Raw genomic sequence first — 26,130 nt, forward strand, 5'->3', positions numbered from 1 at the left:
TTAGTAAGTTATCCTTGATTATTTCTTTCGAGCTCCCCCCTGCTCTTTCAATTCTGTCAGAAATTCCCCCGCTTTTATTTCAGAGAAAAACATTCTAGTGCGACCTGCTGCAATAACCTTCAGTTTTGCTGGAAACATTAGAAATGCTTCTGCTCCTTGGGACTGAAACGCATTAATCAATTGCCTTAGTCTCCAACGCCTCTCAACTGTTATGTGACAAAAGTCAGGTCTCGCAAAAAAAGTTATCCCTTCCACCGTTTTTTTGGCATCCGGTCTGGCTCTCTCCATTAGTTCTTGTCTTGCCAGAAAGTTTCCGAAAAAAACTAGCATAGCCCTGGGTAGCGTTCCTGAACCTTCCTTCTGAGTTTTTTTTACAAAAATTGGATATCTATGGGCTCTCTGCACTTCTTGTTCCCAGTTCCATGGTACCTCTGGGAATGCTCCCTTTAGCAACTTGACGACGAAGCCTCTAGGGTCTTGGCCTTCAATCCCTTCCTCTATTCCAAGGAGTCTGGCATTATTGCGCCTCTGGCGATTCTCCAAATCCTCCACCTTCCACTGTAAATCTTCCATAATCTTAGACTGTCCCTCTCTAGATGTCTGCCAATCAGTTACTTCGTCTTCTAGACGACCAGTTCTTTCTTCAACTTCAGTGATTTTTTCCTCCACTTCTTCAAACTTTTTATTTATTTTCCTGATTGAGGCTTGGATTTTTTTTGTGTCATGCCTGGCCCTCCGACTTTCAACCCTTGCCTCCATTTGTATCTGTTTCAGCATGGCAAACATTAAGTCCAGCTTCCCTTCATCATTTTGTGTTTCTTTTTCATCTTCCTTGTATATACTAGAGGTAGCGGAATAGTCCCAGACTAGCCTTTTATTTGTTCCCTTATGCATGCTCTGGGGGGGGCCTGCTCTTCTGGATGTTGTTTTGCATTTTTTTTGCGTGCATCTCCCCCTGGAACTATCGCTAGCTTCAGAGCTCGAGAATGAGTCTGAGAAGTCTCTCTCTTCCTCGCTGCTTGCCAATGCTGATTCTGACTCTGTTTCCTCAGGGATAGAAAAAAACCCCTCTCCATCTGCCAGATTGACATTGTGTGACCCCAGCACAACATTCTCATTGTCCTTGTCTTGTAGCTGTTCCTCCCGTATTTCAGCTTCCACCTCTTTAAGGGCCTCAAGCATTTGCCCTGTATTCGACATCACATCCCCACCGTTGGCCTCTCTCACCTCTTTATCCAGTTCTTGTTTTTCATCCTGTAACCCCTGCGTCTGCTCTTGTTCCAGCGCGATGCCGTCTGCCGCTGTCTGACGCTCCGCTGGATGCTCCGCGGGAAGCGTGCGCTCCGTAACCCCCGGTTGCTTAGCAACGCTTTGGCTTGCGTCCACGAGGACGCTCAGAGCAGAGCCTGCGAGCGGCATGATAGCAGTGTTTTGCGGGGTTCCTGATGGCCCTGAAGCTCCTGATGCCTCCGCTTGAGTTCTGGTGCCGAAGACCTCGGACACTGAGGGTTGCCGATATACGGTATCGTTTCTCTTCTTTTCTGCTGTATCCCCGACCATTTGCGCAGTACTAGCGCTTCTCACATTTTTGTTCTGATTCAGCGGTTTCTCCTTTTCGCCGGCTCTCTCCAATTTGCGTAGCTGTGTTTTTGTTAAGGTGGAGACCGTGGGGGTTATCTTTTTACTGTTAGGTGGCATCTTTGTTTTCGGGATAGCGCCCGATCTGATCGCTTCCTTCTGTGATGTCTCCTTACTTAAAGCGCCAGACATGGGTGTATGTTTCTCCTTTCCTCGAGTGCCCATTTCTGCCATCAGTGCCTTAAGGAGTCTGGAATACCACAATTTCGCTCTCTTGAATATGCTTATAAGGCTAGTAATTCCACCGTGGTGCATCAAAGCCGCGGATTGCATACTGCTTGCAGTTCTCCATTAGCGCCCGAAGTTTTTACTTATCGGCAGGAGAGGGGTCTGAGTGCGACTTACTCCCACAGCGCCTCGGCGGCCATCTTGCCCCTCCAATTACACAAATTTTCACTTTAAGTTCATCCAGAACAATTTCCGTCTCCTTTTTATTCTGATGTTTGAAAATCACTATCTTAAATCTCACATGTGAACATACATCATATTAGTGGGTAAACAATTTCTTGGCGTCACATTTAAATCACTCATCCCAATGCATTTCGGGTGAAACGCCCTTCGTCAGGGGACTGTAATCCTGGGTGACAGCAAGTGAATGATGCAAAGTTATATCGCTATTTCAAAGATATCGAGAGCTATTAAGCATTAAAATCCTCGGCGTGCTTCCCGTGTACCAATACCTTTGGATTAAATCGCGTCGGAACATGGTTTTTACCACCTTGAACGACTCACCATTATCTGAATAGCTCTCAATATCTTTGAAATAGCGATGTAACTTTGCAACATTCACTTGGTATCACCCAGGATTACAGTCCCCTGACGAAGGGTCTTTGACCCAAAATGCATTGGGATGAGTGATTTAAATGTGAAGTCAAGAAATTGATGAACTCACTCTGGACAGCCTGAAACAAATGAAACCAGAGAACAGAAAGCCAGAAAATGTGAGTTAAACTACAAAGCCAAAAGAAAGCAACGGGCGGAACGTATTACCAGGGAAGCTTTCTGAATGTCCCAAGATATCTTTTGCAAACCAAGCAGCTGCACAGTCTACTGGTAGTCTTCGGCCCAAATATTGCACTAATGCTAATTCAACGACTGTACACGAAATTAAGCTTAAAACCGTTATTGAAAACAAGACTAGCACCACAAAAGATCACAATAATATAATGTAAAGCTTAAGTTGTTTCAAGAGCAGGACCAGGATAACAATACTTTCAAGAGATTTCAGTTTGAAGATTAAGTCAAACGCAGGTCTCAAGGCATAGTTTGGATTTAATTACTAAAGGACGTAAAGTGTAAACTGTACATGTCTAAGGCAGACTAGTTCAAAAGCAAGTGTTTCACGTTATAGTGCATGTGAGAGGGGCATGGAAAGATGTTGTCCCAGATTTACTTTAGCCCAGGCATTTGAGTGATGTTAAGCGTTGCTACATAATGCTAATCGGCACAAACAGAAGCTCTGATTGGCTTTTGTGCACAAAAGGCTTTTTTTCCCCGCGAAAGAGGATGTAAGCACAGCTTTAATGGCATCATCATCAGTGTGCAATGCTTCTTAGATTCGAATCTGCGCAATATTTTCCAGTTTGCGCAACACAACGCTGATTTTCATGCAGAATGGTGCGCCAGTTTCTGATCAGACACGCTCAAGGCAGCCGTTACTGATCTATAAAGGATAGATATTTAACATGAATCATCGGAGAGAATTCTATGCGGTACGGTTGTAACACTAATAAGATTTAAATAAGTACTCTAATATATTTTGTGTACCACTAGTTGATTTTTCTCTAGGCGTTCTTTAGATGTTCTAAATCAGCACAAAAGCTAGTAAACAATGTGCTTTACTTAGTTGACCACAGGTCACGAATGTATAAAAAAGCTTGTATACCAAAAGAAGTCTCATTTATTTTGTATAAGTAGCCCAAATGCCCATTATCAAAATTGTCAGCAAATAAAAAGTCCTGAGTATTCACATGGGACGGGTTTGTATTCATTCTGCCAACAGATGTTTTGTTTAACAGGTAAATCACCTTACAACCTCCTCCGGCTAAACGGGATATCCATACAATATTAAAACAAAATGCAATAGTTAAAACGAAGGGCTAAAGGTTCTCACACCAAACGGGTGTTAATAAATCCGGGGACCGTGTTGAATCTATAATCATAATTACATATTGTGCAGAGAGGACATATACCATTCACACCTAATTTAGGAAATAATTTACCTAAATCTAAAATACGTATTGGGTCATAAGTATAAAGAAATATTTTCTTCTTAGAATTCCGTAGATATGTGACCATGTAGAGCACCATCAATTCAAAAGGGTCCATCATCCTCCGGCTCTTCATCTATGATCTCCACTTCATCAGGAACTGTCTTGACCAGTATCAGGTAGTCCTCATCCCCGTATGTTTGGTAGTACCAGCTGAGGTACTGGAGACGGTGTCAGCAGGTGAGGTGATGGTGGTACATGTTGCACAGAACTTTGGTTAAGCCAGGACTAGAGGTGATCCTGCTGGAGGCCCCCGAGAGTTGTAATGATGTTGTGGCTGAGAATCATTCTTTGAAAAGCTTCCGTCTTGTCCTGTAGAGGGTCCATTAAGGAAACCTGTAGCTGCATCACAGGGATTCGCTATAAGAATGTCTGGGATTGTATGAAGGTCCACAGTTTATTTTGCAGCCACCAGATGACAGCGCTTAACTATCATACCCCTTGTAAGCTGGCAGATGAAACTCTAGGTCTTTACCTTCCTCATAATCCCCTTTCTCATACTACAGAAAGTACTGCACATCCACTGTGTGGTACCGTTGGCTGCATCGAAGGCCCGGACTTGGTTGCTAATGCAAGCCTACAATTCAGAGTTCAGAATCTGCACTAGCAGTTGAGCTAAAACCTTTAGCGGTCAGTGTGAACAGGCTGTGGGTGCCTCCATAAATGTAAAAAAGTCCAAATCCATCATCAACAGGATCGTGAACATCATCATTGCTGGCATTGTATCTACATGTATAGTCATACGGGATGTAGTTGTACTAACAAGGATGATGCAGCTGGCTGGAGTTAGTCATAAGGATCGTTGTTGGAGCTGCCATTGGCGAGATTCATGGGGCTGTCGTTGACAGGATCTTCTTGGGTGCTGACGGAATGCAATTTGCTGGTGAGTTTTTTGTTGATGGCAGTCTTGTTGATGACGTCAGCTTCCTCGTCATCAATAGCAGTACCTTTGTCAACAACAATTTTGGTGGAAATAGTGAGATGGTGTAAGTGGAACTGTATTTTGATGGCATTTTCTGCGCAGGATGGGCCTCTGCCTTTTTCAAGGCCTTATGTGATGAAGGCTTGATTTTGTCTCCTTCGTGGGGTGTCGATGAAGGCAATTCAATTTTAGGTGCTTGTATACCTGCAGTCACCGGTCGCTGATGCGGAGGAGCCTGAGCTGCTCTATAGGACATACCCACAATGACGATTTGTCGGGCATTCATTTCATCATAGCCCGCTTTACGGTATGGCAGATTTATTGGGCATCATCTGCATTATAGTCCGATTCCCTGGGTAATGGCAGCTCGCCCATCATACTTTTCACAGTTCATTTACGAGCCCTTGAATAGACTTTGAAGTAACACACCCCTTTGGGCTCTGCCCCGAATATCAGTGCCCTGCATTGTGCATTACTTTGGGAGACTAGTATTCACTCTATCATCTTGTGATTTGGTACTCAGCCTGGGCAGACAACTGTGTCTATCTGTATTCGAAAAACTATATTGGAGGTCGCTCTCCTGAAGCAGGCAGCTTCCTGCCGAAACGAGCGTTGAGACATCTTTGAAACCACCCTACAACTATAGAAATCCATGAGATTCTATGTGTCAATTATTCCCATGTGTATGTTTTTGGTAAGACACGCAATTGTCTTAGTATGCTGACAATGTACAGAAACCTTTAGAATAGAGTATGCGTGCATGGATGACTGATCAAAGATAGAATGTTGTATAGTTTTTCTGTGATATGTAGTTCTATATAAAAAAACTTGTTAATGATTTTGTATTGCAATAAATAATTTTGTATTTTCCCATCATTAGTGTCACTACCATCATTCATATAAATATGTTCTAGATTGTTATTGAAGTAGCCCTAGGAATTTCACAGAATGAATTTCCCTGCCTAGGTGTACTTCTCACTAGTATCAGGGGACCCCTCGTGTTTACAGTAATTCAATTGGTAATTCCAGCTGGGGATGCTCCACGTGCTTCGTCTTTTGGGCTGCCATTGTGGAAGTGTCTGGAGGAGACAATTTCACACAATCACCCCAAGATAAAGGGGTATGACCTTTAGAGGGGGAATCTTTCTTGTTTTCAAGAAGCAAGAAGGCTAGCCTCCTTTCCCTGCTGTGTTTTTGGGATAGATGTTTTGGAGAGGTCACAGCGAGATGGTCTGTGAGACGGATACACTGGTTGTGCAGATCTTATATAAAAGATCTTCCTTTGTCTGCCGCAATCCGAGCAGGATTTGAAGAGAGTCTTTTCCATTTTTTTTTTACCATGGTGGCAATTGGAGGCGGCACCCTTGGCCAGAAGATCTAAAGTCGAAATGTCAGAAAAAACTCCGTTTTTTTTTTACAATGAATCTAGAACCAGCTGATGTCCAGGAAAGGCCAAGCAGATTTAAAATTTTTAGTCAAGGTAGGGTTTGAGAAAGGTAAGAGCAGAGCTCTGTTCAGGAACTCCTTCACATGACACAGGCAGAAATCTGAGCTATGGTCGTCTTCACGGAAAAAGAAAGCTCAGCATTAACACCTCTTTGACTGAAGTTTGGGTTGTTCCAAATGATCAGGATGTGCTTCTTAACAAACAGCATTGCAATTTTAACACTGTTTATTGCTATTTAAATTTACTAGCCATTCCCAGTCTGACATCGGAGAATGATTCAAGCAAGTGAACCAATGAAATAGGCAATGCTTTAGAAATTAACCTTTTAATTTAACAGTATCTCAAAATAGCCACTCAACTAAGAAACTTTAAAAGGAAGAGATATTTTACACATATATATTTTTTTTTTGCAGAGTTTTATATAGCGCGAACTAGACCCGAACCGAATCAGGTATCAGAGCGCTTTACATAGCACCAGTTACGTTACATGAGGACAGACACACATTCATTTTAGGCACGGGGAGATTAAGTGATTTGCCCAGAATCACAGGAGGTTTTGGCGTCGTTACAGAGACTCGAACCCAGATCCCAGGTCCTAGGTCGAGCGCCCTAGCCGTTAGGCCAACTCCTCTCTTGATACTTGTTTTAGATTCGTCAATCATTTTGTAAATGAGGAGTGAATTGTATCTGGCCTTTACTGGAGGTGTTCACTGGATTTAAGACCATATGCCAACCCTTGGTGTAGAGCTGTTGCCCGTAGGTCTTCAATGTTAAATAGTGTTTTTTCGTACGGCTATCTCTTCTAGCCCTGAGGAAGTCAACAGGTACGCGGAAGTCAGAACTTTTAGTTTTTTCCATGCCAGAAGCGCAGAGCCATGAAGTAACTTACGGTAGTCGTGTGCAAAACTAGGGCCCTGAAAAGGGGAGTAAACCTAGCCCTACAAAAATGAGTCTGCAAAGCTAGATGGCATGGGTGGGGCTGTAAGGAACCTGCAGCTAGATAGAGTCTCTACCAGATAATGCGTTACCGAAGGTAAGTAACTTATTCATCTGATAGAGACGTCTAGCAGCATATTCTTTACCTTTGATATAGATACCCAAGCCATACCATCCCGGCGTTGGACTGCGGACCAACACCTTACAATAGGAAGTCCTGCAGGACCAAATGGGCAAAAGACCCGTGCCTGCAGACCTGACTGTCCTGGCTCCGAGAGAGGTCCTGCAAACTCCTCTTCTTCTATCGGGACTGGGACCTCTGCGGAGTCTCGATGGACGGTGTCGACTGTCAGGCCGCAAGGAGCTTCATAGACTGCTCCCGTAAGGCCTTCGGGCCATAGCCAGACAGTCCGTGGCTGCCCTCAAGACACCAGAGACAGACAAGGTGGGGGTCGGTAGCCGACATCATGCAGTGGCAGTCACAGCCTGGCTTGAACCCTGTCTTCCTCGAAGACATCTTCGCAAACAAAGGTGTGAAAAATTCCGATATAGACAAAAAGTTGAGAAAAGGCCTGCTAAAGAGCCACAGAGGGGTAGGTCTTCCCAGATTGGCGCTTAACTGGCACGAAAAGAACTGATGTCCGCGCACCTGTGTGGCGCCTATATAGGTACCCCAACGTCATAACTGATGCTACCGATGCCAACGATGTCACGCGGAGCCAAATGGAGCCCCCTGACGGCACGTGCAATGGGTATTGCTCAGCAAAAATTTCCGGATCCAGGGAGATGCCTAAGAAATTCAAAGGTAAGGAATCTGCAACTAGAAGTCTCTATCAGATAAGTACTTTCTAATGAAAATGGCTGGGAAGCACAACTTTGTTTATTGGTGTTTTTCTAGGCTATATTCATTGAGATGCAGCCGTTGAAGTGCTCGACAAACATATGGGAACTGTCATCCTGAGTGCCATGGTGGTAGGGATCAAATAAGTGTCTTGTTTTCCTCCTTTGAGTACAGTTAACTACATATAAAATAACACACAAACCGTATATGAAAGATAAACAATTTGTAGTAATAATTAAACTAATTGGTGGAAACTACACCCTTTTTAGGTTCCGCCTGTCGAAAGCTGCGCAATCAGCGTTTCGCGCAGGTGAAATCTTTTGTCTAGAGTATGTGTGTGTAGTCCCGCCCCTCTGTTCCATTGGCTGGCTCCATAAATGGAGGCTAGCCATTGGAACAGAGATCTGTCCGTCAATGCCGGAGCAGATTCGTGGGCGTTCCCGAGAATTTTAGGCTTTTGCCCACGTCATGCGGCTGTGGGCGTGTTTTTTTTTTGGGGGGGAGTTTTTTTTTGGTCATTCCTCCGAAAGCCGCCGGAAGAAGTCATCCTTGGTGAGTGCTTGCTGTCCTGTCTTCCCCCGCCCCCCCTCCCGCTGTCCGTGTGCCCGTTACCGACCCCCCTCCAGCTGTCCATGTGTGCCCGTTCCCGACCCCCCCTCCCGCTGTCCGTGTGCCCGTTCCCAATCCCCCACTTCCCGCTGTCCGTGTCTCCGGCATTGTAAATGCTTGTTTGATACTCTTAGCTGAGTTTCACAATCTGTGCGGTTGCCGTCGTGGAACATCCTTGCTCGTCGCCTGGCCATCTCTTCCTGCCAGAGTGGTGATTACTGTTTATGTCCGCTATCCATGTGTGCCCGTTCCCACGCACCCCTCCCGCTTTCCGTGTCTCCGATATTGTAAATGCTTGTTTGATACTCTTAGCTGAGTTTCACAATCTGCGCCCCTTTCCAGTATCTGCTGCACATCTCGTCCTTTTCTCGTGTTCTCTAAGAAACCCACACGGCCCCCGAGTCAGCTCTAATACATTTAGGTCGAGTGTTTGACCAGACTGCGTGGGTGTTTTTTCTCAGTGCGGTTGCCGTCGTGGAACATGCTTGCTCGTCGCCTGGCCATCTCTTCCTGCCAGAGTGGTGATTACTGTTTATGTCCTTTCCGAATGGAGCATTAGTCGCAACGTTGTTGTGAACATAGTTGAAATATTCTACACATCAAAGTCAAGAAGGAAGTGCTCAGTCTTCTTTTCACCCTGTGGGTGACTCGGCTTGGACAGTCATTCATTAATAATTGTTGGTGTTTTCACGAGCTGCTTAAAATGGATGTGAAGACAGAGCATGCTTATTACCTCCAATTAGCTGCCTGTTAACTTTTAACTAAAGTTTAAATCCTTGCAAGGGTAAATCAAAGTTCATTTCTTAGAGCATTGAGTTGGGTAATGATATTAAGCATATTACAAGGCTATACAAGCATAAGATTAATTATGCATATAAATGTGCGACATTTTACTATACATATTATGCTACTTTCCATGTTTATAGTGGAAAGCGGATTCAACACCGCTGCTCTCGTGTTACATACTTGCGCCTGTATAATGCATTAGATGCCCTGTCCTGTCCCACACTGAAGTCTCCCTGAACTGGGTGTGCTAGGTGCCACTGGGACAGTACTCCCTTCTACAGTCCAGGCACATCCTTACCCCTCCCTCTCTTCCTGCACGACTGACCAGCGTATTACTCTTAGGCCAGGCTGCTCACCCTGGGAGTCTCCCTGTCCTGTGGTAATGCACAAATATCATCACACTTTGATTATCTTGACTAACACCAAAGCACCATGGTCATTGACATCACCCTCGAACTTGGGGGTTCAACCACTATGGCCAACTCGCTGGTAGGAGGAGCAGTGTGCGACCTTATGGATTGTTGTTTATTAAGGCTCCCTTGAGCCGGTCGAGCTGACGAGCTCATGGTTCCGCACCTGAGCGCCGCGAGAGGTATCAAGATCTGAGAACACTTTTGGCAGACTACGCAGCAGCCCCATACACACGCCTATTCCCTGCTGATGAGAGGTAACGACCTCGAAACACGTGTCCAGGGATGGCCAGCACAACAGTGGATATACTCGTCATTTTTCAGAAGCGCACACGCTGGAACGAACTGCATTTACCATAATGCCCAGGGGCCAACTCGCTGGTAGGAGGAGCAGTGTACGACCATATGGATTGTTGTTTATTAAGGCTCCCTTGAGCCGGTCGAGCTGACGAGCTCATGGTTACGCACCTGCGCGCCGCGAGAGGTATCAAGACCTGAGAACACTTTTGGCAGACTACGCAGCAGCCCCATACACACGCCTATTCCCTGCTGATGAGAGGTAACGACCTCAAAACACGTGTCCAGAGATGGCCAGCACAACGGTGGATATACTCGACATTTTTTCAGAAGCGCACACGCTGGAACGAACTGCATTTACCATAATGCCCAGGGGCCAACTCGCTGTTAGGAGGAGCAGTGTGCGACCATATGGATTGTTGTTTATTAAGGCTCCCTTGAGCCGGTCGAGCTGACGAGCTCATGGTTACGCACCAGCGCGCCGCGAGAGGTATCAAAACCGGAGAACACTTTTGGCAGACTACGCAGCAGCCCCATACACACACCTATTCCCTGCTGATGAGAGGTAACGACCTCGAAACACGTGTCCAGGGATGGCCAGCACAACGGTGGATATACTCGACATTTTTTCAGAAGCGCACACGCTGGAACGAACTGCATTTACCATAATGCCCAGGGGCCAACTCGCTGGTAGGAGGAGCAGTGTGCGACCATATGGATTGTTCACTATGGTCACTTACTTATGGTGATCAGAAAATAGATATACAAGAAAAAAGTAAATGGAAAAAGAGCTTGTATGATGTTTGGAGTGGATGGACATCCCTCCCATGCATTGTGTAGTCTCCCTACCTGGGTGGAAAAGGAAGCTGAAAGGACAGAGGTGGGGAGGTGACATTTATATCCAGGGTATTGTCACTGTCAACAGGCATTGCCTTACAACATTTGAACATGCTGTCACGTAAGTAGTGCCATGGCATAATTTAAAGTTTTTAGTGTCCCAGCATGTGATTTGGAGTTTATCAAAGATAAACGTGCAGAAGGAATAGTATCCTAAATACAAGTTATTGACAGTGTTGGGAAAACAAAGCACCCACCACAACCCACCTACCAAAAGCAGGAATTTTAGGATTAAGCGACCTATTTATACTACAAGCTGGAAAATCTAGAAAAAGCAAACTCATCTTGTTTCAGGTGGCATCAACTGAAATAAAAGTGTCTAGCCGGATTTAGAAAGTTTGATACACACACCTATTGGTACAACAATCTTGGATGTACTGACTATTAGTGGGAGAAAGAAGCACAACAGAGTGGAGATATTTTGCTATTTTTCTACAACATGGAAATGTGTCTAGTACAGCTACTCGTGAAGTGCTATTACTTCTCAATGCAACAAAACCACAAAAATGGATGTAAATGCTATTGATTATTGTAGCATCCATAAGAATTCATTGTTTAAGCTACAAAATGTACATTCTATTTGGATTAGGACATTAACCTTAAGAGAATAATTCCTAAGAGTGGAACTGAAGCTTAAAAACGTGGAAAAAGCGCGTGAAAACCTACTATTGAAACCTCAAAGATTCAACAAAAAAAAAACATATAAACTAACCTTCTCGGGGATGGCGCCCAGAATTTGGGATACACTTCCCCCAGAAACCAGATAGAATGCTTCTACTGCATAGTTCGAAAAGGAAGTAAAAGCTATTCTCATGGCAAAATTCACCTGACAAAAAAAAAACCATATAAACTAACCTTCTCGGGGATGGCGCCCAGAATTTGGGATACACTTCCCCCAGAAACCAGATAGAATGCTTCTACTGCATAGTTCGAAAAGGAAGTAAAAGCTATTCTCATGGCAAAATTCACCTGACCATAGACTAAATTAACTCTGTGATCAATTGTACCCTGTCTTGTAACCCTCACTTTGATAAGGGTCCAACTAAACATCCCACTCACTTTTCCGCCCGTGACTTGACTCAATGAGGATGCTCCTATTTGGTACCCTACCGCTTCCTTTGCAAGAGATGTTATGTATACTTGATTTACCTGCATTTATTTGTTTGTATACTTAGCAGTGCCTAATGTAAAGCGCTCTGCTATCCGCAAGGATCTTGTTTGCGCTCTATAAAACCTTCAAAATAAATAAATAAATAAATAATTGTCAGTGAGGAGCACACCTCTGGGTGAACTCACTTGATATTAGTACTAACAACTGCATTAATTGGCTCTGGATAATGGGTAGTGTTTCTTCTATACATCAATACACACATATACATCAATACACACATAGTTAACCAGCCTAACCAATACATGCAGAAGTTGGTTTTCATCAGCAATAATGTTTATGAAGAAAAATGTATCTATAGACCATACCTGTCATCTTTTTCATCAGATGGCCTGTCTGTTATGAAGGTGTCTTCGGGTACATCTTTCCTGGAACTCTGAAAGCAAATCACGATAAATATTTTAGTTCAGGGCACTAACTTTTTCTCACTTATTGTGATGTGCAGACCTAAGCGAGAGCATAGCTGAACAGAAAATGGCACAACTACACATCTTGTTGATATTTCTGAGCAGTTGAAACTAATTAGAGTGACTTTGTATTATGGTGATCAGCAATGCTAGTTCTTCTGCAATCCTGGAAAATCACAAGAAACAAAGTCTTACAAATACTGGAGACTAGGTTAGTATACACACACATTTTAATAACCAACTTGCATCAATATCCTTGGAAAACGAATTCTAGACTAGTCAAAACATTGAAAAGAGTCACAGTAAGACCGGTACTCCGACTTTCCCCAATGGAGTCAGGTAACATTCTGATACCACAAACATCTATAAGAAACAGCATATGTCTAAATAAATTCTAAATTGACATATGTCTCCATTTGTCTATAAAGCACAACAGTTTTAAGCATATGAAATGCTTCGCTCAGACTATACAATGCCACACACATCGGTGAACTTCTATTATATACAAAGGTTGCTTAACTGGCAGTATAGAATTAGAAAGACTCTGACAAATGCACAGATTGGTTGAAGTGGAAATAATATCCAACCTTAGGAAGAAAGGAAGGACCCGTATGTATGCTACATTTATCTCTATGAAAAAGCATTCAAGTTCATCAACAGAATATACTCATAAGGAAAACATTACTTGTCTGACAATTGGTGTGCCGCCTGTAGTGATGTAGAGTCATATCCTTTGCACACTCCTGCAATCTAGCATTGGGCCTGGCTCATTAGAAGTTGCTTTTTTTCAAAGAAGCAGTTTATGTTTTGAGGTGACTTCCAATATTTCTCACTCAAACCCACAATGTCTCAGGGCAAAGACCCAACTCAGATTGTGCTAAGCAATACACTGTTCGTGGACTGGAATTTCATGTAATGCACATTATTATGTCAATTACATGTTATGTGAACTTGCATCCAGGGAGGCAGGATGGGTGTGTTAGAATCTACAACACTACAGGATGCAAACCAGTTGTTAAAGGTAAGTAAAGTTTGCCATTTGCAGCACGCATAGCTGTAGATGAACAAAAAGTACTTACCTGTAATATGTGGTTCTCCAGTGTTGGTATCTTTCATAGATTCACATGCCTAAATCATTCCCCGTCGTCGGAGTGGGAGTTGCAGGGTACAAAAAAAAATGCAATAATTATGCACATACTAACCATAGCATAGGTAAAATAGAACCAGGAAGTAACGTAGCCAGAAAGTAAAAGGAAAAAACTTCCACATTTATGACTTGTCCAAGTTATTATATACAGTCCAAACTGCAGCCAATAAGGTGACAACACCCTCCAGAATGTTCTCCTCAGAGGCTCAGGCTCTTAGATTTTCTCGCACAAGAGTGATATAAAGCGAAAAGAGCATAAACGAGCCTCTGAGGAAAGTTGCATGTGAATCTATGAAAGATACCAATACTGGAGAACCACAGATTACAGGTAAGTAACTTTTGTTCTTCTCAAGTATTGGGGTATCTTTCATAGATTCTCATGCCTGAAGCAGAGTAGAAAGCAGTACATCCATAATAATGCTCGTAAGATCCTATTTGTAACATAAGCATATGTACAAGAGACATTATGCAATAACACACATAGAAGATCTATAATATGTGTGTATATATATATATATATATATATATATATATATATATATATATATATATACATATATATATATATATACACATACATAGCCAATATGTGACGGAGAAAACAGTAAAGAGGAGGAGGAAAGAACAGAGGCTCACCTTATTTAAAAAGATTACGGAGAACCGCTTGTCCCATGGACGTATCTGCATTACTGGCACCTTCCAAACAGTAGTGCTTGGTAAAAGTGTGCCTGCTGGACCATGTTGCAGCTCTGCAGATTTGTTGAAGAGGCACACCAGCACAAAGAGCAGTAGAGGAGGAGATTGCTCTAGTAGAGTGTGCTCTTGGAGTTGTTTGTAATGGTCTTCCTGCTTGCTGATGACAGAAACAAATTGCAGCAGAAATCCAACAAGCTATGGTCTGTTTGGATATTGGGTGTCCCTGACGTATCCTTCCACAGGCCACAAATAGCTGGTCAGATTTACGGATTGAAGAAGTCTGTTGTAAATAGAATTTCAGATATCTCTTGATGTCAAGGGTATGCAAAGACGTTTCCGTAGGTGATTGAGGATCAGGAAAAAAAGTCTTTAAAATTATCGGTTCGTTTAGATGGCAGTCCGAAGGTACTTTAGGCATAAAACTGGGGTTAGTGCGTAGCACTACCGAGTTTGAAGTGAATTGAAGGAAAGGCAGATTAATAGTGAAGGCTTGAATGTCACTGACCCTCCTAGCTGATGTTAAAGCTAATAGCAGAAACACTTTCCAAGATAAAAACTTCAAATCCACTCTATGAATAGGTTAGAAGGGGTGTTGCATAAGTTGTGCAAGCACCACATTAAGATGCCAGGATGGAGGTGGGCGGCGGATGGGAGGACACATTCTAAACAGTCCCTTGAAGAATTGTTGAATGATCCTAGCTGAATAAAGAGAGTTGGAACCATCGTGTCGAAATCTTGAAAAAAACGCTAAAAATACTTTAAGAGTAGAATGGAAAGGCCTGATCTTGCCAAGTGCAAAAAGAATGGTAGAATCTGCTCAGGTTTTGCATGGATTGGATCAATATTGGCAGTTTGACACCACATGCTAAATCTTTTACATTTAAGCCTGTACGTCTTAATAGTGGAAGGTGCTCGAGCATTGGCTAAGACTTCCTTACAGTCTGCAGGAATGTTTAAATGAGCGAATTCAAGGTGTTCAGGCACCAGGCGGCTAATCTCAGAGATGCAGGGTCCGGGTGGCAGCTCTGTCCATTCTGGATGGACAAGTAGTGCATACTAGTTTGTTCAAGTAGTGCATACTTGTTGTGTTGTCCGTCCGGATTAATAGTGACGCCCCCAGAATGATGGTGTGAAAAGATTTGAATGCCAGGAAGATGGCTAGCAATTCTAGAATGTTTATATGCCATGTCTGCTGCTGGACGTTCCACTTGCCGCTGACCGGCAGCCCTTGAAGGTGTGCTCCCCACCCCTCGAGTGATGCACCCGTGGTGAAGATGAAACTTGGAGCTTCCACTAGGAATGCGCAGCCTGTTGCCACGTTCCTTTTGCGGGTCCACCAGTGGAATGCTTCTCGCATCCGGGGAGTGATGCGAATAAGATTGTTGAAGGGCCCCGAAACCTGTAACCATTGGTCGTTGAGCTCTTCTTGTAGGGGTCTCATTCTGAGATGGTAGTTGGGGACTAAAGGAATGCAGAAAGAAAACACCCCCCAAAACGATTTTAACTGCCGGACTGAAACACCTTTTTGATCGCAATAGGTGGGCAAGTCTGCAAATCTTTTGTTGCCTTTTGTTTGAGACAAATGCTTGTGTTAGTTGAGTGTCTAACGTGGCTCCCAAGAACGTCTTTCTTTGCAATGGGACGAGATGAGAATTGCCTAAATTGATGGAGAGGCCCAGAGATTGGAAGAGGGACAAACATCTCTGAATGTGGGCGTTCGCGACTGAAAGAATTCGCCTTGATAATGCAGATGTCTAGATACGAAACCATTTGGATCCCCTCCAGACGAAGGTGTGCGGCCACCGGTGCTAGAACCTTGGTAAACACACGGGGTGCGGAACGTAGTCCGAAAGGAAGGACTTTGAACTGGAAGTTCCTGCCAGCTACTCTGAACAGCAAGAATTTTCTGTGTCTGGGTAGAATTGGTACATGGAAATACGCGTCTTGGAGGTCGAGGGTGGCCATGTGATCCCCCGCAGAGAGGGGTTGAAGGATTTCTTGAAGCGTCAACATCCGGAAGGATAACTTTTTAAAGTATTTGTTGAGGGAGCAAAAATCTAGAATGGGGCGCCATTCTCCCGATTTTTTGTTAATCAGGAAAAATTTCGAATAAAAAACGGTTCCTCTTTGCAATTGAGGGACCATTTCGATAGCTCCTTTTCTTAGCATCAAATTCATTTGGGAAAAAAGCTCCTTGAGATGAGCTGGAGGAGGGCCTTTGGGAGGAGAGTTTGGAGGAATCTTTATGAACTCTAGAACATGGCCTCTGGCCACAATGTCCAGGACCCACTTGTCTGATGTTATAGCGGACCAATTCGAGTAAAATTGGGACATTCTCCCTCCAACTCTTAAAGGGGTAGGCGGTAGAGTAGGTGGCAGTTGTCACTGTTTTTTAGACCTATCCAGTCCGCGGTAGGAGGGCTTTCTCTTATTCTGCACATAGGAGGTATTTGGTTGTCTGTAGGACTGTTGGCGTTGAGACAGGTATCGTTGGTTACTTTGAAAGTATTGCTATGACCTTTGTTGGTTATAACCTCCTCGACCAGAAAAGGATCCACGGCCCTTAGCGCCACAAAAGGGCGGCTTCCGAAACTGGAGCGTACCGAGAGATCTTGCTGCCTCGGTATCCTTCTTGATGGTCTGAAGGGCCTCATCCACATGTTGGCCAAACAGTGATTCGCCATCAAACGGCATATCAATTATTTTTGCCTGATCCTCCTGGCGAAAAATTGTAGATTTCAGCCAGCTTTGCCGCCGTAGTACTGTGGCACCTGCTAGTTGCCTAAAGCCTGTAGATGTAACATCCACGGCCGAATCTATGATTTCAGCAGATACGTTCTCCTTCTTGCAGGATCTTTAACCACTTCGACGCTAATGACAAAGCCAGCTCGTCATGGGCGTTACCTGCCCTGCGCTCATGACGAGCTGGCTTTGTCACAAACAAGCCATTTACTCCTTTCTCAGCGCACAGCAGGTAAACGCGGTAGCGCTGAAGCAGTTAATGCTTCCGATTTAGATGGCTCAGGCAACATGTCGATGTAGGGAGAGATGTTCGACCACATCTGTCTGTCGTATCGGCCTAAAATGGCCAGTGAATTAGCAGCCCGGGCGGTCGTCGCTGCCATGGTGGAAACCTTTCTTCCAATAGCGTCCAATCGTCTGCCATCCCTATCCGGCGGAGCTGTAACCGGAGAACAGGGGTTTCTCGCTCGTCGTTGTGCTACTTGGGCCATAACAGAGTCAGCTTTGACCTATGAGGCATGCAGGCAAATTATCTGGTGCCTTATATTTTTTTGTCGAGGCGAGGCAGGACCGCAGGAACAGAAGCAGGAGCTTTCATGACATTCAATCCCTCTTGCCAACTGAAGTCAATGATTGGAATAGTCCGTACCTGCTTCCTTGGCTGATCTTTAAAGTCGTATAGGAAACACTCATCCTTCTTTGTTTCCATAGGCAGGAGGAACCTTTGTGTTGCCCTTTCCATAAGAAGATGAAAACCTCCGATGTCAACTGGAGGAAAATCGATGGGAGCCGGAGTTGAAGGAGACGGAGTTTGTATCTGGTAATCGTCCCACTCTGTAAGAAGCGATCTGTCATCCAATTCTCCTTCCTCCCTATCGTCGTCCGAGTTGTGAGCATCATGAGAATGATGAGAAGGCACCGGAGAAGGTGGTCTGGGTGACCTCAATGCAGAAGAGTAAGTTTGAGGAACAGGTGTCGGTGGAATAGACGAATCTGATTCAGATGGAGGAAAACGGCGATAATAATCACCCAACATGAACTGTAGATTATTTAACAGAGCCAAAGGCATTTGTGCCGTAGGGATCGCATCTGTAGCTGGACCAACAGTCTCTGGGGAAGGATTATCATCCTGTTCCTCCTCGTGATATTTGATGAATAATTCTGAAGGGCTGAAGGGCTCCTGGCGAAATCTGTCATCCTCTTCGGATTCCTCAATATCCTCCCCTTAATCCAGAAACTGTTCAGGTAACTCTAGAGGTACCTTAGTAGGGGAAATATGAAGAGGAGAGAGGGCCACCAATGAAGATCCACGCCTGTACAGCAAAGAAGATGCTGTTGTCAATGGAGGCAAGGGCGCAGACGTAATAGACGGTGTAGAGGATGCCGTGGTCGTAGACGCTGACCAAACCTGCAACGCTGTGCGAGAAGATAATTGTAGCGTCGACGAGGGAGCCGTCGACGGAGTAGTCATCAACAAAGCTGGTGTCAATGAGGTCCTCGTCGTTGACGAGGCGGTCGTCGACGACGAGGCAGTCGTCGACGATGAGGTAGTCTTCGATGACGAGGCGGCCTTCGACGACGAGGCGGCCGTCGACTAGGCAATCGTCGACGAGACCCTTCTAATCTTTGTCGTTGAAGGGGCGTTGATGGTAGATTTATTTTCCTTCGGCAACGAGATTATTTTCACGGAGACGGACACCAGCGTTGACGGCGATCATGCAGACATCATGATCATCTGTGGTCTTGGCGACGAGAAGGTGGAAGTCGACGTCGTTGGAGCGCCGACGGTAAGCTTCGTCGACGAAGATGTCGTCATCGACAGAACCCGTTTCTGAGGTAAATCCTTCTCAGGAACTCGTTTGAAGCCAGAGACTTCGCAGTTTTTCTCGGGACGTAGTAGGCAGAGGCTTACTTTTAAAGGGTGGAGGAGCCTTTTTTGAGGTGGAAAGTAATTCGGCACCCTTAGAGGTGTGCTGTTTTTTTGACACCTTAGCCCCAGGAGAAGAGAAATCCTCCTCAGCAATCCTCTTCCTAGAGGACATATTTGTGCCAGAGTCAACACTTCCCACATCAGATAATGGGTTGTCTTGATCTTTAATCTTCTGTAGCTACAGAAGTAGACGTCCTTTTCTGTCTCTGAGGGTTTTTTGAGGGAAGGTCCTGCAGATCTTGCAATCTCTCACCTGGTGATCAGGATACAAGCAATAGATGCACTTCTTGTGGGGGTCCTCAGAAAACAGCCGGAGCTTCCCACAAGACTCACAAGGTCGAAAGAGAGATTTCTTAGATGAAGACATCATGAAATGAAGAATTCCTGAAGAAAATTGAAAAGTACAGAGCAGAGCTCAGGGAGACTCCCTTCAAACGACGTGTGGTAGAAGATCTGAGAGCCTGAGCCTCTGAGAAGAACATTCTGGAGCGTGTGTTGCCAGATTGGCTGCAGTTTGGACTGTATATAATGACTTGGAAAAGTCATAAATGTGGAAGCTTTTTCCTTTTACTTTCTGGCGACGTTACTTCCTGGTTCTATGTTACCTATGTTATGGTTATTATGTGCATAATTATTGCTTTTTTTATGTACTGTGGGACTTCCACTCCGACGATGGGGAATGATTCAGGCATGTGAATCTATGAAAGATACCCCAATACTGGAGAAAAAATGATATGCACATACTAAAAAAGTGTCTGCCTCTTAAAGTGCTGCCTTCCTAGTAAGAATGGAAGATATTTTAAATGATCTTTTTAATGCAGCTTTAAATATATATACATTAATGATATGTTACCTGTAAATGGCATAGTAGCTCCTATTTTGAGAGAAATGTGCCTTTGGAACACAGGGCAATATACATTTTTCTTTAGCTTAACATTGCTGAATGCACTTATTACATACATCACCTAGAAATGCTAGGTTGAAATTGGTTTGGCTGGATCAGATTATGCAAAAACAACAAACCGTTACTTAGTCTTTCAAACAGTGTTTGTGTGATTAACAGATTTTCAAGCTCTTTTAAAATTAAGTTAAGCTAGCCCCCTTTCTCCGACCAATTATGGATATAAAGAAAACTGTAGGTCAGTAGTCTGATTGGGATGAAATAGTGAGACTACTTTAGGAAGGAATCAAGTGCTAGTTCTGAGAACCACCCCATCTTTGTGTACTTGAAGACAGTGTTCCTCAAATGTTAAGGCTTCCAGTTCATTGGTGAAGGGACTTAACTTCAACCAGTAAAGCCTTTCTGAAAGAAACACATTGTACCAAACTTAAGTGCAGTGGTATGAAAGGCAGACCCACTAACCTAACAAGAACAAGGTTTGCCCATAATTGAATAGATGGAGCTCTATGTAGAATGGTTCTTAAGTCCTTCCATTACTGGTTTAATGACAGGAATTTTAAAAATAAACTGAATTTGTCTATACGCTCCTACTACGGCTAGGTGAACCTTAACCGTAAACCAGCCCTACAAGTGTAGTATATACCAAACAATATCCCTTGTTGTGGCTTGAAATTGCTGGCTGCCCTTGTTTGAGCAGTGAAGGAAGGGCTTCCGTTTCAAAGCGCACCACACTTGAGTGCTTGTCTTTCTATATTCTTAGTAATTGGTTTTCTAGCTTCTATTTGGAAGCTGGAAATAATTGAATCTTTCGGACCTCCAGTGCCAAATCATTTTTGAACCCAGAGGAGTAATCAGCCACGCAGTAATAGGTGTGGAAGAAGCTGCAACTTCTCGTGCCTGTCAATCAGGTGTCTCCAACCAGTCGAACACAAGCTACCAGTAGCTCACAGGCACCTTCAGAGTAGCTCACAGTCTTGAGCTCATTTTTAAATACAAACATGTTCACATTTTCCTTGTAAAGTTAAGGGAAGGTTGTGTTTATTTTTTTATCATCATCTTCAGGGTGCAGCTAGCAGGGCCTGATAATAAGCAATTCTGGAGTCAGATTTATGACCCAGGGCACAGAGGTGAAGAACTGAAGCACCGAGTCCTTCAGTTCGCCAGTTCTTGTCAACTCAATATTGGAGCATTAGAACATATTTATGTTTCTGAATGCTTTTAAATGGTAAAAAATTAAATGAAAAGTTAACTAAATGATTACGTTAACACTTCATTTTAATTGTAGCCCATTTCAAAGTGTTGCATTTACAAACAGTAGGCTTCTTGCTCCCATTGGCCAGTAGATACCATGCCATATTTATAAACGAAAAATACAGCCATTTATTTTCAAATGGGAGAAATTTAAAGTGGATACAAATATTTCTATGAAACATTGAGTTGATGTTTTTTCCCCACTTTCAATTGAGCCTATTGCGTCTTAATATTTTATGAAGCATGGTTCTTTACAATAAATTCCTCCAAGTTAAACAAATGTCTATATTTTTCTGTTATAAATATGGCCCATGTATACAGGCCACTGGGTGTAAGATGCCTGCTGTTTGTAAATGCAGCACTTTGAAATGAGAGGCAATTTAAATGATGAGGTTTGTGGAATCCATTCCAACTTAAAGAACAAGTTAATTACTTTTGGTTGTGCTTTTTCTGGTGGATACAGTATCTGCCTGTGGATTCCTCACCTTTTGAATTACCCCTTGCGCAGCATTCCACAGAAACATTTTTCTTCACTCTCCTACATCGATGAGGACTTCACAATGGCACAGCTCCGCTCGATACTTCGCATGAAGTCATCAGAGCCATAAAAAGACCTCAGCGGCAAGTTGGCGTCAGTTCCAACCATTTTTTCCATGCCTTTGAGGCGAACGGGTGAACCAACAACATTTCACAAGTATACACAGTATACAACATATGCACAAATATACACAGTATCAGATTCAAAGAAGAAAGAAAACTGGAAATTCTAAACTATAGACATTTCCTAGCGAAAAGCATCATATGATTTCAAATGACAATAAAATACAAGAATGTCATAACCAAAATTCTTTTTGGTATAAGTAGGTAGACAACAGGGAGCTGGGTGGGTCAGTGAGGAATCCACAGGCAGATACTGTATCCACCAGAAAAAGCGATACCGATGGTAAATAGCTTGTTCTTCTGATGGATACATCTGCCTGTGGATTCCACACCTTTTGAATTGAATCTCCAAGCAGTCCGCCTACATATACCCAAACATCCTGCAGCACACAACGTGCAAAGTGGCCGTCCCTCCTCAGCTCTGAATCTAAGCAGTAATGCATCGCAAAAGTGTGGAGGGAGGCCCAAGTTGCCACCTTGCAGATGTCTACAACAGGGACACCTCTATCCTAAGTCGAAGAAGAAGACTTAGCTCTGGTGGAATGAGCTTGATTACCTTCAGGAGGATTGTTCTTGGCCAGGTGAAGCAGATCTTGATGCAGAGGATGATCCATCTGGACAGTGTTCACTTGTGGACAGCCTTGCCCTTAATTTTTCCCACGTATCCAATGAAGAGTTGGTCGTTCAGCCTGAAGTCTTTAGACCTGTCCAGGTAGAAGCTGACCACCATCTTAGGGTCCAGGGGGTGAAGTCTCTCCTCCTCATTAGAAGGGTGAGGGGGGAGTATAGTAAGTGGATAGAGTGAAAGATTGTCCTAGGTGGAAAGGAGTGACCACCTCAGGCAGCAAAGCAGCTCTGGTCATAAGAACCATCTTATCTGCATGAATAGAGGTGAAAGGAGACTTGGAACTAAGAGCTTGTAGCTCACTAACCCTCCAGGCCAAGGTACTCGCACTCAGAAAATTTGTCTTGAATGACAGGAGCCTCAACTGACAACTATGTAGAGGGTTAAAGGGGGACCAAATCAGGAAAGTAAGAACTACATTTAAATCCCACTGAGGCACGATAAATGGATTGGGAGGAAACCTGTTAGTGAGACGAGACCCGTAATGAATTGCATGACTATAGAAGACCTAAATAAAGAGGGTTGGTCTGGTAAGCAAGGAAAGGCTGACAAGTAGCCTTTAACAGTTGCTACAGCTCAACACTGTTAACCAATGGAAAGAGCGAAGCTCAGAATATCAGACAAAAGGGCCTGCAAAAGATCAACTGATCTCTCTCCGCACCATTTAACAAACTTACCCACCTACCAAAACAGACAGATTTGGTGGAGGGTCTTCGGGCCGATAATATAACATCCACCACATCCGGAGGGAGCAAGAAAGAACTCAGGTTGCACTGTTCAATCATCATCATAAAATCTTTATTTCGGTAAAATACCATAAAAGCACAGGTAAAAAACATTGACAAATGTATGATTATTAAATAAATAATTTTTACAAAAGAATTGATTTCTCTCCAGGCATGAAGGTGCAGACTCTAGAGGTGGAGGAGTAGAACCTGCCCCTGTGGCTGCGAGAGGAGGTCTGCCCCGAGAGGGAAACTGAGCAGAGGGTGCAATGAGAGGTGAAGGAGGCCTGTGTCCCACACTCTTCTTGGCCAATCCGGAGCGAACAATATGACTTGGGCTCTGTCTTGGCGAATCTTCCTCAGACCCATAGGGTATGCTTAAAGAAGCTGTGTGCCCCAAACAAACTGAAATGTTCCCCCAACGCTCCCTGCATCGGATACTGGAGACTGCAGAATGACGGGTAGTGTGCGTTCTGAAAATGTGATGGACCACCTCCAGATGAAGACGCCACTTGTGATCCGCCGAGTATTGCCGACTGAGACTGCCAGCACGCAATTTCAACACCCTGGCCAGATGATTTGAAATTACCTAAATCTGATGGTCCAGGACCAGAGTCGCAGAGCCTCTCTGCAGAGACGATACAACCCTACTGCTCCCTGTATGTTTATGTACCACATTGAGATAGTGTTGTCTGTCAGGACCTGAAGTGACTGACTGCAAAGGGAGGGAAGAAAGACCTTGAGAGCCAATCGTATTGCCCGCAATTCTACACTGTTGTGAAACAATCTTTCCTCTGGAGATCAAAGACCTTGATCTCTAGATCCCTGAGATGAACTCCCTACCCCAGAGTGGACGCAGCCATTATCATTGTGGTCACCGGAGGAGGAGGTTGAAACAGCTTCCCTAAAGACAGGTTGCCTGGAACACTCCACCATAACAGCTCCGCTGCAGTTTTTCCGGAGATTCTGACCACATACCTGAGATCCCCGTTGTATTGAAACCACTGCCTGAGGAAGCACCACTGGAGTGCCCTCATATGTCAGCGTGCATGGTTTGACCAAAAGTATGCAGGAATCAAACAGACCAAGCAGGCGCAGAACCTTCAGGACTGGAACAGCTGCTCCATCTTGAAACACTGGAATCATAGCTTGGATGTCTAGAATCCTCTGAGGAGGAGGGAAAGCACACACGACTCAAAGTAGTGTCCAGTAGTGCCCTTATGAACAGGTCGCGCTGAGAGGGCACCAGGTGAGATTTGGGTACATTTATCAGAAAAACCCAAGTCTAACAATAGCTGTATTGTTACTTGCAGATGATGAAGCACCATCTTTGGCGACTTTTCCTTGAGCAGCCAGTGGTCCAGATAGAGGAATCACCGACCTTCTGATATGTGCCACCATCACCTTTGTGAAGACCCGTGATGCGGATGTAAGACTGAACGGGAGGACCGCAAACTGGTAGGGTTGAGACCCCACTGTAAAATGGAGATACTTCCGATACGACTCCAGGATGGGATTGTGAAAGTACGAATTCATATAAATCGATCAACACTATCCAGTCTTCCTGCTTGAATTTCTCCTGTTTGAGGTAAAAATTAAAGATCCTGAGGTCTAGAATCGGTCTCAATCATCCGTCCTCTTTGGGGATCAGGAAATATAGGGACCAGTTTCCCTGTACAATCTCTATCACACCTTCCTGTAGCAAGGACGGAACCTCTTGTTGCAGGGTCAACAGATAATCCTCCAAACACCAGCCATGGCGAAGGGGGAGAGGAGGGGTAAACTCGCACAAAGGAAGGGCATACCCATTTTCTACAAGATTCAAAACCCAAAGATCTAATGCAACAGATTTCCAATTTTGTAGAAAATGGGACACCCAACCTCCCATGGGACCAACATGCCCTAAGATGGGGGATCTAGAGCTGCTTCCCTGCAGAGCCAGTTGGGGGAACAGGAGAGGAGGAGGAGGAGAAGGCTTGTTGGCAAGCAGATTACCGCAGACCACCTCTACCCTTCCCTCTGTATGTTCTATACAGTGTGTTCTGTTGTTAGTGCTGCTGCTGTCGGGCTCGAAATGGAGCAGCTTTTCCAAAGCCCCGAAATCTTTGGTATCCAAAACTCCTAGGCTGAGATTGCAAACCTAGAGATCTAGAGCTAGCTCTACTGTCTTTAAAACGCTGTAGTGCTGAGTCCACCTTGGTTCCGAAAGGTCTATAGCCATCAAAAGGAACATCCAAAAGTGTGGGCTGAACATCTGGAGAGAAACCTAATCCTCTCAGCCAGGCATGCCTTCTAGTTGCCACCGAGGAACCCATCACTCTAGCAACGGAGTCTGCCATGTCAAGCCCAGACTTAATAACCTGACAGGGCGCAGCTTCAGAGTCCGTCAGCACCTCTGCAAAGTGGCCCTGGACATCCTCTGGAAGTTTAGGAATCACTTCCTTAGACGAGTCCATCAACGCATGGATGTAGCGTCCTAGCAGACATGTAGCATTAGTCGACTTTAAAGCCATACTGACTGATGAAAAAACTTTTTTGGGCGACTGCTCCAGTTTTTTGAGTCCCTATCCCACGGAATAGACGGAAATTATACTGAAGATTGCTTCAACGGACATAAAGCCTGAACCACCAAGCTCTCGGGTGAAGGGTGCATTGATAAAAAGGCAGGATCCCCAAGCGAAACTTTGCATCACCTAGCTACAGTTCTGGATACAGCTGGGGCAGACATAAACTTTTGCCATACTTCCATAATGGGTTCCGTCAAAGCCTCATTGAACGGAAGCAAAGATTCTATCACCGATGAGGGAAGAGTGAAGAACCTCCGT

At 44.3% G+C, this 26,130-nt stretch overlaps 1 protein-coding gene across 2 annotated transcripts in view; it reads right to left on the bottom strand.

Moving 5' to 3' along the window:
• Positions 1–26,130, bottom strand: part of OFD1 (OFD1 centriole and centriolar satellite protein) — a 635,354-nt gene that overhangs the window by 70,691 nt on the left and 538,533 nt on the right. For both annotated transcript variants that reach the window (XM_078657861.1, XM_078657862.1), the window contains one exon: positions 12,530–12,597. In XM_078657861.1, coding sequence (XP_078513987.1) covers positions 12,530–12,597 — 68 coding nt within the window. The remainder of the gene's footprint in view (positions 1–12,529; positions 12,598–26,130) is intronic.

The sequence above is a fragment of the Lissotriton helveticus genome, chromosome 8 (genome assembly GCF_964261635.1).
Source record: "Lissotriton helveticus chromosome 8, aLisHel1.1, whole genome shotgun sequence".
NCBI lineage: Eukaryota > Metazoa > Chordata > Amphibia > Caudata > Salamandridae > Lissotriton > Lissotriton helveticus.